This window comes from Rutilus rutilus, assembly GCF_951802725.1.
Source record: "Rutilus rutilus genome assembly, chromosome: 18".
Classification (NCBI taxonomy): Eukaryota; Metazoa; Chordata; class Actinopteri; order Cypriniformes; family Leuciscidae; genus Rutilus; species Rutilus rutilus.
The window spans coordinates 16,382,943-16,397,881 of record NC_140231.1 but is presented as its reverse complement, the minus strand read 5'-3'; the positions used below and the strand labels follow the sequence as shown (position 1 = coordinate 16,397,881).

General features: G+C 37.7%; 1 protein-coding gene across 1 annotated transcript; it reads right to left on the bottom strand.

Moving 5' to 3' along the window:
• epdl2 (ependymin-like 2) lies at window positions 1-3,905 on the bottom strand. The gene is made up of 6 exons (XM_084386720.1): window positions 3,735-3,905; window positions 3,564-3,598; window positions 3,289-3,423; window positions 2,988-3,174; window positions 2,644-2,734; window positions 1-224 (listed from the first exon to the last, which is right to left on the bottom strand). Exons 1-6 carry the CDS (start codon window positions 3,811-3,813, stop codon window positions 98-100), a joined length of 654 nt encoding a protein of 217 aa, XP_084242846.1. The 5' UTR covers window positions 3,814-3,905; the 3' UTR covers window positions 1-97.
• Between the last annotated feature and the right edge of the window lie 11,034 nt (window positions 3,906-14,939).

The window sequence follows — 14,939 nt, the reverse complement described above, 5'->3', positions numbered from 1 at the left end:
GCATAGTCACATTGTTTAATGTGCGTAGGTTTAAAATTGTGCGTCCATTCTGCAATTTCAGCTAGACATGCACTGAAACACATACACATTGTTCCTCTTAGAGAAGACCGATGAAGGAGTTTGTCATGACGCCTTCTTTGGCCGGCAGCACTTTCACAGAATCACAGAATGAAGGTGGGATGAAGACATTTGGGTCCTCTATTCCCTCCACTAGGTCAAAGAAGCTACGGAAAGAAGAAATCATGTTGGCCTCTGGATCCATTTGAGGTTATATATTACTTCAGTGATCCCTATTAAGGTGTTAAATGTAAAATACTTAGAAACAAATGGGTGATGGTATAAAATAATTGGTAAAATGAAGAAACAATCCAAAAAAAGTATATATTTAACTGTCAGAAAATGTAATTCTATAGCACCGGTCAAAAGTTTGGAAACCACTATTTTTATGTTTAAAAAAAAAAGTCTCTTATGTTCACCAAGGCTGTATTTATTTGATCAAAAATACAGAAAAAACAGTGATATTGTTAAATATTACAATTTAAAATAATGGTTTTCTATTTTAATATATGTTAAAATATAATTTATTTCTGTGATGCAAAGCTGATTTTTCATCAGCCATTACTCCAGTATTCAGTGTCACATGATCCTTCAGAAATCATTCTAATATGCTGATTTATTATCAATGTTGGAAAAAAGTAATATTTTTTATAATCTGTGATACTTTTATCAGGATTTGATGAATACAATTTTATTTTTATTTTTTAAATAGTAATGTTAAAAAATAGTAATGTTTCCAAACTTTTGACCACTTCTCTCTCTCTATCTATCTATCTATCTATCTATCTATCTATCTATCTATCTATCTATCTATCTATCTATCTATCTATCTATCTATCTATCTATCTATCTATCTATCTATCTATCTATCTATCTATCTATCTATCTATCTATCTATCTATCTATCTATCTATCTATCTATCTATCTATCTATCTATCTATCTATCTATCTATCTACACACACACACACACATATATATATATACACTACCGTTCAAAAGTTTGGGGTCAGTAAGATTTTTTAATGTTTTTAAAAGAAGTATCTTCTGCTCACCAAGGATGCATTTATTTGATAAAAAAAAAAAAACGTAATATTGTGAAATATTATGACAATTTAAAATGACTGTTTTCTATTTTAATACATTTTAAACTGTAATTTATTCCTGTGATCAAAGCTGATTTTTCAGCATCATTACTCCAGTCTTCAGTGTCACATGATCCTTCAGAAATCATTCTAATATGATGATTTGATGCTCAAGAAACATTCATTATTATTATCAATGTTGAAAACAGTTGTGTACACATTTTTTTAAATAGAATGAATAGAAAGTTAAAAAGAACAGCATTTATTTAAAATAGAATGTTTTCTAACATTATAAATGTCTTTACTGTAACTTTTGATCAGTTTAACTCATCCTTGATGAATAAAAGTATTGATTTATTTTATTTCTTTCCCCCAAAAATAAAATTAAAATTCTTACTGACCCCAAACTTTTGAAGGGTAGTGTTTAATGTTACAAAAGCTTTAGATTTCAGATAAATGCTGTTCTTTTGAACTTTCTATTCATCAAAGAATCCTGAAATAAAAATGTAAAAAACTGTTTTCAATATTGATAATAATCATAACTGTTTCTTGAGCATCAAATCATCATATTAGAATGATTTCTGAAGGATCATGTGACACTGAAGACTGGAGTAATGATGCTGAAAATTCAGCTTTAATCACAGGAATAAATTATACAGTTTAAAATGTATTAAAATAGCTGTTTTAAATTGGAATAATATTTCACAATATTACTGATTTTTAATCAAATAAATGTACCCTTGGTGAGCAGAGGAGACTTATTTTAAAAACATTAAAAATCTTACTGACCCCAGTGTATATGTGAAGAGATCAGATGCAAAAGCCTCTAGGTTCCATCTGAAATTTTCTTCTAGAATGATAATTTTTATCAAGCTTGTATATTTAAGTTCAGTAATTTCACTTAAATGGCAATGAAAATGACTTTATTTTCATTGCCATTTAAGTGAAATTACTGAACTTATATAAACAAGCTTGATAAAAATGATCATTCTAGAAGAAAATTTCAGATGGCACTTAGAGGCTTTTGCATCTGATCTCTTCATATACACACACACACACACACACACACACACACACACACACACACACACACACACACACACACACACACACACACACACACACACACACATGAAATGTTCACTCAGAGTCTAAGGTTATGTATACATCTGTGACCCATTCAGCATCCTCCTTTTCTCATTTTGATTATTAACAGAATTAGTTGTTTTCATGAAGCACACATTTTGTTATTCTTGCATGAAGACAGCCTTGATCAGAGGAAGAGGAAAGGCGATGTAAACACATGTAATTGGTTAAGAGTTGCTTGCATAATCTGCTGTTGTTCTTCACCGGTGTACAACAAATGTGGTTAAGTAAAGGACAAGATTGCAGACTTGATTACATAAGTATTATACATGGGTCTTTGGTCTTTAATGAAAAACAGAGTTAGACATGGTTATAGTTTCTGAATGGGACAGATCAGCCTACTTTTGAACACTAACCTTGTCATGACAGATAATTCCCCTTTCTGTGTGAAATCAATGGAGTAGAGAGGCACGCAGCCAAACGCAGTGAAGGTCAGCAGATAGTTTTCTGCAGAGAACAGTACAGAGAACATAAGCCAACTAGCAAGGGAACTAGAGAAAATTTTATATTTTTGTTGTTCAAAACATCTATACACTTTCACTTCTTCTTCCAAAGAAGTATTACTATAAGTTTTTATATTTTAGACTGGTCGGGATTGTTGTGACCGTTTAGAAAAGTAAAAACTTGTGATGTTTTAATACATTTGTGTTGTTTATTGCAGTCTGTGTGAATCATCAGACAGCACAACTGCGCACATTACCTTGTGTTTCCTGCGCTGTTCCATTCCAGTTATTGACGAGCAGTCCTTGTCCTTGTATAGAGCTGCTACCCAAGACCATTTGAGTCAGGAAATGGGCATCATGGGGAACCCCAATGTGTCTGAATGGTACCTTTAATGCAGTCTTAATACAAGTTTGGTTGCGGTAGTGGATCTCATAGTTGACCCCCTGTTGAGAGGAGTGCAAACTCTGGGTCATATTAGCAATCAGCAACACAATCCCCAATGATGAATTTTGCAAAATTCATGTCTTGCTATTTCTCCTTAAACCGTGGTTCTTTACCTCTCTAAAGAGCAGGAGCCTGTCTACAAAGAAGGTCTCGGTGCCATCTTTCCCAGATGCTCGAACCCGGATATTTTGTCCATAGGCATCATAGGAGAATTTCTCAAAAACACGTATGTGATGCCCTGGGATGAACTGTGTTGGAGAAGAAGGTAATATTGCTGAGAGCATTTTCACATAATTCACAGTTAGCATTTGCATAGTTTTCTGCAGGTATAAGCCAACTAGTAAGAGAAGTTAGAGATCAAATTTACATGTCAAGACAGTCCACTTACTGCGGTCAGCGCCCCCTCTAGCAAGGGTGGAGACTCTGGAAGTCAAGGGAGAATAACAAGTTTCATTTAAACGGATCCAAAACAAGCATATATCCATTTTTAGTTCTTTCAACTGCACTATAAAGTTTACTAAAATGTGCAGGCAAAGGACGAAAGGTCAGGAGGTCTTACTGCAGGGTTCAGGCCTCTGTGCGCAGCTGCTGAGAATCAGGCTCAGGCAAACTGGGATCAGAAACAGGATCTTCATCATTACCGTGGAGTGCTGGTAAACAGGAGTGCTGGTAAGCAGGAGCTAAAGCGACTAACAGCGGTGTTTCCAAGCTCACCTCTTCTTATAGAGTTGAATCCGGATCATCGCTCCATGTTTTTATTCTCACCCACACTGGTCCTTTTGGGTATTGGGCCAGTGATCAAGTTCACTAAAGGTCTTAGAGGCGATACAAGCTACTTACTTTTATGTATTAGTTGGAATAATCATTTAGTAAGTGCAAAACAGAAGGAAGATAGGATGTTTTTGAAGTTCCTATAATAGGAAATATTGTCAGGTGTCCCTGTAGATAATGTACAGTGTGTAAAACCTGGCCTGGAGTTAAAAAAAAAAAATCCCCTTAGTCACACTATGAAACCTCAGCATATTATGACCTCAGATTTGCTCGCCACAGGTCAATGTTCAAGTGCAGGTGCAAGTCATATAACAATCTATGGAGAAAAACAAGATGATTTGATGATATTAAAACAGTAAAATAAGTTGTTGCACTTGGCAGATGATTATAGCTTTCTAAAAAGTCATCTATGTTCTATATCTGCTGAAAAGCCATTTAAAAAAAAGCCTAAGCAGGTTTACATGGCTTTTTGAAATACTTAGAGCTGATTGGCCAGTTGCAGAATTCAGCAGTCTGAATTCCTCTGTCAATGGCAGTGCTGTATCAGTTCAGTGGGGTGATTCCTTTAGGGTTTGTGATGTAACTTGCGCCCATGCCAATGTGAATACCATTCTGACTTTCCATCTGGGGTAAGTAAGGGAGAATCAAGCCTCTGCATGTTGAACACATTTGTGACTGAACAAGGTCACATGAAAGGAAACATTTATGGTTTAAGTGCTTCATTTAAAGAGTTCTCGTGTTCTCATGCACACACCTTTCCCTTTGACATACAGATTTATGCAGTCTGGATTATGTTTTGATTACTTCTTTACTGCAGTCAAAGTACGACAAACATGGCTCATCTGTCAGGAGACCCAATGCGACTCATATGACCCGTGATGCGGCTTCTTTGATTACAGAAGATGTAGACAGTTACTTATTGTTTGGTTCAAGAATAAACATATCGTAAGTTGAACACAATTCCTTCACTCTTTCGCATTAAATGGCCAGTAATTACAGTTGATCTGACTTCTTGGCACACATATTATTTCATATCAACCATTTTATTATCATGGACCTTTGAAATTGCAATAAACACCACACTCTTCATGCTGTTGACCTCTTAGTTCACTATTGTGCTCTCTTTGAGTGAGATCATTGGCAGAGTGTCCACTAAGGAGTTATCAGTTAAATCTGAACCTTTCATCTGGTTGTTATATCCCCTCAGTTACCCCTGTATCTTTATTAAAATCTGTGACAGTGATGGTTTAAAAAGCAGAAATGTGCAGTTTGTATTTATTAAAAACATTTTATTAAAGGAATAGTTCACCCAAAAATGAAAAAAATAAAAATAAATTATTATTATTATTTGTTTTCTGGACCAAAATGATGTAATCATTTTTTGGTGAACTATCTCTTTAAAGGGATAGTTCACTTTGAAATTAATTTTTGATATGTTTTAGCTTACCTCAAGGGCATCCAAGATGTAGGTGTCTTTGTTTCCGCAGTAGTTTCAATTTTGATATTTTTAGGTCAAACCGTTCTTGTCTGTCAGTCATATAATGCAGGTCTATGGTCACTGTCTCAAAACACAAGCACAGAGTCCAAATTAAAACAATTCCCCATCGTCCAAATGAAACAATTCCCCATCATAAGTACACATTGATGGCCTAAGACACGAAACGAGCGGTTTGTGTGAGAAAACGAACAGTATTTATGTCGTTGTTATCTCTTGAAAACAGCACACGTCCAAATGATCTGACGGCGCGGGCGGGTATAGATATATACATAGATGTCGCCTTGGCTACTGCAGTTCATTGGAACGAAACCGTAGCCAAGCGACATCTAGTGTATATATCTATGTATACACTAGATGTCGCCTTCGCTACTGCAGTTCATTGGAACGAAACCGTAGCCAAGGCGACATCTATGTATATATCTATACCCGCCCGCGCCATCAGATCATTTGGACGTGTGCTGTTTTCAAGAGATAACAACGATATAAATACTGTTCGTTTTCTCACACAAACCGCTCGTTTCGTGTCTTAGGCCATCAATGTGTACTTATGATGGGGAATTGTTTCATTTGGACGTGGGGAATTGTTTTAATTTGGACTCTGTGCTTGTGTTTTGAGACAGTGACCATAGACCTGCATTATATGACTGACAGACAAGAACGGTTTGACCTAAAAATATCAAAATTGAAACTACTGCGGAAACAAAGACACCTACATCTTGGATGCCCTTGAGGTAAGCTAAAACATATCAAAAATTAATTTCAAAGTGAACTATCCCTTTAAAGCACTCCTTTGATTAAAATAATACTTGAGTCGTAAAACTGTCGACATTTTTTTTTTGCCATCACAGTTTGAAATTATTCATTTGCAATTATCTTGAGTATGTTGTGAAAGGCAGAAGACAGGGAGAAAATTCAATATTTGATTTGTTTACACTGTAAAAAGTGATCAGTTGACATAACTTAAAAATGTGAGGAAACCCTTTGCCTTAAAATTATTAAGTTATGTGAACTTGACAATTCCACATAATTATTTTTTTTTCAATTACGCATGAAGTTTATTTACTTGATCATTTTAAGTCAACATGCTTTTCCTCACATTTTTTAAGTTAAGTCAACTGATCACATGTAGAGCATATAAAAAATGGTCACCGTTAAAACATCTACTGTATATAATGACATTTTTACTATTTCTGTGTTGCTGTTTGTAATAAACTATTTGATCAGAATACATGCCTACTTTTACATGGCCCTCAGTGGAGATGAATGCTTTTTGCATCATAAAACGTATTTACGGCATCAACCAGCAGGGGCTAACAGGGCCATGTTCCTTAATAAAATGTGCTATGGATAGTTGTACATTATATCACTTTCTGTAATTATCACATATAAATAATACAAATGGAGTGAGTTTGGAGAGGAACTATCAGTTTTTCTCACCTATGAAGTTGTGTTTTAAGGAAAAAACACTTATTTCTGCAGTTCCAGTTGCATGGGTGCACAAATCACTCGCTTCACTTGAGATAACCCAGAATATTTAGTATGCAGGATGATGTAGATGACAGTTTTGCTGCATTTGGCCGGGTTGTTTGCTCAAGTGTCGAAATAGCCTGTTCATTGAGTGATTGATGTGTGCATTGCTTCATCACGGAGACACATGTGAACATGCTGCACATCACTTTTTCGTAAGCACCCTCTGCCACACTCTCACTGTATTCATCATGTGCTGCCATGAATCAATGGAAAAACGATGCGAGAAATGTTGACTTGTTGAAGCAGATCGTGTGAAGCGTTTTAAGATTTTGAGGATCAGTAGCAGAGATCACGCTTCACAACTTGTGCTATACACGGATGACTTTGACTTTCATATGCAGCACCTGTGTTCTGTTTGGAGTGCAGACACAGGCAATTTAACATGTAGAGATAGCAAACCTTCACTCATGTCGTCATTTACTAATGGCCATTAGGGTTTTTGCGTGGAAACATGCATCATCCTGTCATGTTTTCTTTGCCTTGCAATCAGAGAGCGTGATTATGACAGTTCATGTGTGGGAAAGCGTACGGTGTGTAATTAAGATGAACTTCTTGAACTTGGTGGGAAAGTAGTGGTTTTTAAAACCTCTAGAAGATTCCAGCTGTCTCAGCAGAAGATTGATTTCAGAGACACACCTGCTTCTCAGGATCTGATGGTCTTAAAAGATGAGTCAAAGACTAATAATAGTGCCCATGATAAAGAAAGGGAAACACTTTTGAAAATCTAGTTTAAACATATTTACAAGTCCTTAGAAATGTACTCTTTGTATTCATGTTGTTTTAATAGGTTTCAAAAAAAAAAAAAAAAAAAAATTTCAATAAAAGTTAAAAGTATAAAGTTAAATATTTCACATGTACACATTTTAATAAATATTTGTTCAAAAAAAATAGTGAATATCATGAATTATTAATTCTTCAATATCATTGCATTTTTGGGGAGTCGCATTACATGACATTTTACAACCTATTGTCTGATATATGTTGTATTGGTAACACTTTACAATAAGGTTCATTAGTTAACTACCTTAGTTAACATGAACTAAGAATGAACAATACTTTTTCAGCATTTATTAATCTTAGTTAATTTTAATTTCATCATTTACTAATGCGTTATTAAAATCAAAGGTTGTATTTGTTAACATTAGTTAATGCACTGTGAACTAACATGAACTAACAATGAACAGTTGTATTTTTATGAACTAACATTAACAAAGATTAATAAATACTGTAACAAATGTACTGCTCATTGTTAGTTCATACATGAACTAATGTTAACTAATGAACCTTATTGTAAAGTGTTACCGTTGTATTAAATATGTTTCCCCTTAAAAAATAATAATAAAACATAATGCCAAACTATTTAATAAAGTTTTCTTTTCAAGAGTTTAATACCAGCCAACCTCTAGAAATTATAGCATGCTTATCAAATAACAGGTTTTTGCAATATATTTTTTAATAAATAGATCCAGACAAAAACAAGTGTCATGTGATTGACCCAGATCCTGCTCTTTAGCCAATAGGAGTGGACAGGAGGAAAGGATGTGTGTGGTCTTTGCGAGAGATGCCTAACTCTTCGCACGCACTGAGCTGCGTCTTGTTATTCTGAGCTCAGGTTAGAAAGAAGTTGGCAGGTTCGGTTCACAGATTTTGTTGACCTCAGTCTGTTTTGGAAGCATCATGCCTGTGCCTGTTACAAGATTAACATGCTTTCAGTTTAGAGTATTTATTTTCTTGTGGACTATGTCCTCATTTTATGTAATTGGATGTTTTCTTCATTTCTTTTCCCATGTCAAGTCTAGTCATGTTACCTTCGCATTTCCAGTTGTGGATCGATAGCATCAAGTTTTCAGCTTTTGAAAGCCTTGTCTGGCTCATGGATATATTTACACATCCACATAGTAGTGGTGCAGATTGCATGCACAAATAGTTGGATCTTGTATTCATAGAGAAAAAGTTCAAACCAGCCTAAGCAGGTTTGGTGGGTTTAGCTGGCCTGGTTATGCTGGTCTATTTTATGGCTGTAAAGGGTTTCTGGACACCATCAGGCGGGGAGACCCCCCTTGTGAAAAAGAAGAACACTTTTAAGTACTATTTACTTACTACATAAGTCAACACATTAAAATAAGCTTACTTCTTAAAAGCATGGCAAAAACTTAAAACAAGTATTCAAAATGCACTTTAACCTTAAACTTTTAATTTGATTTTAAAAAGTGCAATTTCTAAGTGTGTTAAGAAACAGTAAGGAAAGCGTACTCAACTTAAACCTAAGTGGCCTTTTATATTATTATATAACTATTTGCAAGTACAGTTTAAAAAAAAAATAACTTTTAAGATTTTAGGTACATTAGACATGCACATTCAATACAATTAAGTGCACTTCTTTTTCATAATGGCATTTAGGCCTGCATAAACCTGGTAAGACCTGAAAACCAACTTAAGCTGGATTAAGCTGTTTTTTTCTTTGAGCAGTGACACATTTGTTTTACTAGCAGACTGATCATGAATGTTTGTATACTCATTTTACAAAACACTGTAATGTAATGATGGAAAAGTTTTGATTACATTGTTTGATTTAATTGTAGGTTTGATTTAATTTCACAGCCTCTTGCAACCGGATAAATATTCTGCTAAACTACAATGACATAGTAGTGTTGATTCAGTTTGTTCTCATTATCAACAATATAGAATATACAACAACGTATATAAAGTCGTAAATTAAATCTAAGCACATTCCTCAACTCTACATTGCATCACCATTTGTTTTGTGAAGTACATTTCCCAATTAATGTGTCCGAAATGTTTTGATGCCATATCCGAAATTAATGAGATCATCCTTTGGCTAATCTGGCATTTGGCGATCAGTAGATGGGAACAGACAATGATGCCAAATCATGTGGGAAGGGATTAGCACATTCTGAAGGTGAAGCAACATTTGGAGAGTTTATGACCCAACGCCTCATATCAAGTTATCATCTCTAGAGACTAATATTCCCTTTTCCACACCTTCATCTTAAAATTGGAGCTCACTAGACAGCCGCTCCAAACATGCACATGATGTTCTTTCACTCCTTTGAATGACTAGACATCATATGAAACTTCCCTTGTAGTGGTGGAACCACATCTCTACCTTAAATAAAACTCAGAGGCAGACCGTTTATCAACATGATTTATACTTTTTTTCCTGACGTGAACGAATAAAGAATGGATCCCATGGCAACAACAGTCTATTTCAATGATTCACTGCCCATTCAGGTAGTGAGACATTCCCAAGGACATATAACCAGATTTTCAATGTTGTTGCTTCCATGACGGAGAAAAGACAGATATGTATAAAATCTGATAACTGCCTTTGGCTCTAGAAACAAGGTAATATATTTCCTCCAGTCAATATACATCATTCAGTTTTTTCAGTGTTCACCTACCCAGAATGCACAAACACTCTCATGACAATTCCTATATTTGGTGCATTGGTGGCGAAATTAATGTTTTCGTACAATCTGCTAATGCCATGTTAAGGATTGGATTTAGCGATGCTACATGGTGATGTTTAATCTACAAATCATTTGTTTTCATTCAGATCAAATGAATTAATATGAAATCGCCAACTCATATTCTTATGATATGGTTGACTAGAACACTTTTGCACCAAATAAAGCACCAGCTTGACCAGTTTAGCCAGATTGGAAAGGCCTGTTCTCACCAAGACACATGTTTGTCAAGAAAATGTTGTGCTATATCTGGATTGATTCCGTTCAGATCAATGATAAGATAAAACGTATTATAAAAAGTATTAGACAGCTGTAGTTTTACCAAGTCATGGTTTTATGTAACGGCGCTGGCTCTAGGCATGTTACCAAAAGCGCAAATTGTATTGGTTGGCCAGTTTTCTTCGCAATGCGACGGAGAAAGTGTTAGAACCCCTTCATGTTGCATTGACATTATGTGAATGTTCGTATCGATTGGAACAGATTCATGGATTAAATTCAAACGTTCTTCACGCGGAATTTTCCTGACAAAGATTCATGTGTGAACAGGCCACAAATGCTCAGGAACTGTAGACTTCAGGAGCCAAAATCATCTGAACTGCTGCATTCACGCAAAAGAAATCTTTGCAAGTTGTCTGTAACACATCACTTTCTTGAAGCCTGCCAAATACTAGCTGCACTGAGCCATTAAATTCAGCTATTCGCATTAGAAAAACTAGAGGCGTATGATGTGAAATCTAAATTACATTCAGTTTTCTTTTACATTATAGTCCCAAGACATTAGCACTTTTATGACTGTAAACTGAAGTGAGAATTCACATTAGTAAGAATGTCAAAATAAGGTCTTTCAGCTAGTCTAACAATTAAACACAATGTAATACTTAATTGCTCTAGTAGTAACAGTGGCCCACATACTTGCATATGACGGTTAGAGATCACATACTCAGCCTGTTTTACTGCATTTGCCGTGTAGAATCAGGCAAGTAATTACCTCTTAAAGTTGCAAGCGTGAAACTTAAAACAGGTAGGCTGCGGTCCACGTACAATTAAGTTACCATGGACGGGTGTGTTCAAGTTTACTTGGCAGCTACTCAACAATATAGTGAGGCATATGTTTCATGTTTAAGCATGTCAGGATTGACCAGAGAGTGCAGAAACACATAAAAACTGAGAGCTGATCAGGGTCATTGAGGGGAAAGCGAAGTGTTGGCGATGATGGGCCCCAGATGAATGTCTTGGAAATGTCTCACAAGACACACAAAAATCGCCTCTTCGACACTGAAATTCAGATGTGTGCAGCTGGAGGTACGAGCTGTTGTGAGAGAATCACTCCTGACCTTGTTCCCCCAGCCTCCTCCGTGTGTCCATGCCGTAATATCACAGGTTATAATAATCCATAAAGCATTTTGTTTCACCCTAGTCATCCATAGACATGGGCAATGTGAACATAAAATTTCTCCTCTAGTGGACTTTAATTCCTCTAGCCACAAATCCACAAAAACGTTAACTTTTCATATAAACGCTAAACATGGTTGTATGCCTTTATCCACCTTATTTTTCAATGCAAATTTCCTGTGAATGTGTGAAAGTTCCAATTCATTAGCTGCTATAGGTAAATAACAAAAAGAATCACAGCGCGGTTAAACTATTTGTGTGACAAACCAGTTTACAATTACTATAACAAATTAAAAATAAGAAAACAAAGATCAGCTTGCTAATTCAAGCAGCATAAATGACTGTTTTTGATCAGCTAAAATAACTGGAAGTGTCTGACACCGGAAACCTTAAGGTAAAAATGGCCGTGCCTGCTCTTATGTTAAAGATAAGGTGAATAATGGCTATGTAACAGCGTAAGAATATTACAGAGCCTCTGAAACAACACTTTTGCACAAGCACTAGACACTTTCATGTGCTTACATGTCACTGTGTTATGTAAATTATCATAGCTTCTGTTCAGAATTATTTTTTTTCAATACAATATGGTGTGAAACAAGATTCGGACATCGTTTCCATTAAGAGTAAATATTAGGAAATATCTGACGGTTGGATGCTGCAACTGCCGAATTTGAAAAAAGCATTCCAGTTTTCATGCGCAACTTCAAACATTTCTCGTGGATATGCTAAAGTCTCAGGGGTTCCCTTCGGAAACGTTTCACTTGACATTGTGTCAGTAGCTGACGCTAAGGGGAAGCGCTCGTGCGAAGGGTGAAGCATCTGCCATTGCTATATAACACGGTGCTGGACCGTCATTACCTCAAAATCTTTCTCCATCTAGCTATTAGAATACGACTCTCCCCGGTGATCTATGCCTTCAAGAGGATGATCCTCTGTTTTGCCGATCCCCTTCAGCGTTCCGTGATGAGGAAGATGGCCCTGAAGGAATGTAATGCATGCGGGGGACCTATTCAACTCCTAGACTGACACGAGGCATGCATCTTGTGCCTGGGCTGCACCCACACCGAGATGGCACTTGATGGACCCGGCTGTCAGCACTGTGAGGAGATGACAGTCGACCCATGGGACAGGAAGCAGCCACAGGTGCTGAGGCTCTATAGGCGACCTCACGTTGGCCCACTTGTGCCATGACCCCTGGAGTCTATGCTCTATTATGCAGAGACAATCTTCACCCCTTCAACAAAGCCCACAAGCTGATCTCATTTGGCACCTCGGATGAAGATGCAATGTCCACAATGGCCTCGGAGAAAGACGGGGCACAGAACTGCTGCCCCCAAGAGACCGGCACCTTTCTTCCCTGAGGTGCATGGTGAGATCTCTCGGTCATAGTGGACCCCCCATTCAGCCCAGGCCCATGCTGGAGGAACTTCTCTTCTCTCAACTGTCCACAAAGCTGAGCGCTGAGGCTATACCAAGCTGCTGCCCGTCGAGGAAGCCATAGCGGCCCACCTCAGCCCTTCATCCCGGGGTTGGAAGTCCAAGGCATTGCTTCCTTTCAAGCCATGTCAGACTACAGCCAACATAGCAGAGAAGGTCTTTGTCGCAGAAAGACAGGCAGCGTCTGTCCTTCATACAACTGTGGTGCTGCAAGTGCTCCAGGCCAAGCTGCTCAAGAAGATGAAGTTCCGGATCTGGAGGTATTCAGGGAGCTATGCTTGTCTACGGACTCAGCTCTCTGGTATACCAAGGTGACTGCCCAAGCTATGGGCTGCAGCATGGAAAGCTTGGTGGTTGTGATCCACCACTTGTGGCTCACTCTAATGGAGATGAAAGAATCAGAAAAGATGGCTCTGTAAGATTCCCCTGTCAGTACCCAAGGTCTCTTTGGTGATGCCGTGGGCTCATTTTCTGAGAGGTTCTTGGAGGCTCAAAAGTAGTCCAAGGCCATAAGCCAACACTGCTTCCTCGGCTCCTTGGAAAAAGCCTGAGTCAGTGGTGAGACCCAAGATGTCGAGGCACTTTCCTAAGCAGATTGGACCATGTCCCAGCAAGACCCTGCCGCGTTCCTGAGAGGTGTAGCATGAGGAGGAAGGCGCTACTCAGTGCAAGCGACGTGCAGATGTTCGGGAAGGTGGCATGTTGGAGAGGCTGTTCATCTGTCCCTCTGCATGTTGCTAGCGACAACGTAAAGTGTTAGAATGATATGTTATTCCCTGTAATAAACACTGCAATAAAAACAAAACCAAACATGCCTCAATATCAGTGCTCTTTTTCTCCTCTCACTCTTCCATGCTCAAACAATGTAAGTGAGTCCCCAACCTCAGGCTGTGAACTGCTGGGCACAAGTCACATTTCTCACTCCCAAAGAAATCGACAGCATCTCCCCATCCCAGAGCAGTGAGCCTTTTCGCTGTTCTGGGACATTGTGGGGTGGATATGCCGTCCAGGGAGGGTGTAGTCCATGGAGAGTGGCGGCTGCATCCCCAGATGGTACAGCTAATTTGGAGCCTGTTCAGGGAGGCGGTGTTGAGCCAGGTGTGTCACAAAGGGTGATGAATACTGTAGCATAGACTAGGGTCCCTTCTACCAGGTGCCTGTATCCTCATAAAAAGGAAGATGTTTGTGGATTGGTGCGAGACACATAATGAGGACCCAGTGACTTGCCATTTGATCTTTTCTGCAGGACCACTTGGACAGCGGGCACTCGCCTTCTACATTTAAGGTATATGTGGCTGGTATCGCATCATTACATGCCTAGGTAGACCAATACTCAATCATAATTTAGTGACAGGCAAGATGACTATGAACAGACGAGACAGACAACAGGTCAGATATGGGCATGTGCCAAAATGATACCAAGAAATATTTATTTTCTCATATGAACAGGTGTTTTCATTTTATTTTATTTTTTTACAATCTATGACAGTCGCGCGTGTTTGTCTCACTTTTTAAAATCCTCTAGCATTTTCCAAGAATGGACATGGTGGGGGAAAAGATTCCTTTTTTTATTGCTGAATGTTAAAAAAAATACACTTCCACTGACTTGAGGAAAACAAATCATCTGCTGCTTGTACCATGCACCCAT

What these genes read in the sequence shown, in the direction of transcription:
- epdl2 (XM_084386720.1), bottom strand. Translation starts at nt 3,813, where the DNA reads ATGATGAAGATCCTGTTTCTGATCCCAGTTTGCCTGAGCCTGATTCTC. An exon ending in TAGAGGGGGCGCTGACCGCA is followed by an intron (nt 3,424 to 3,563) that starts GTAAGTGGACTG and finishes TCTCCAACACAG; the next exon opens with TTCATCCCAGGGCATCACAT. An exon ending in GAATTATCTGTCATGACAAG is followed by an intron (nt 225 to 2,643) that starts GTTAGTGTTCAA and finishes TTCTTTCCGTAG; the next exon opens with CTTCTTTGACCTAGTGGAGG.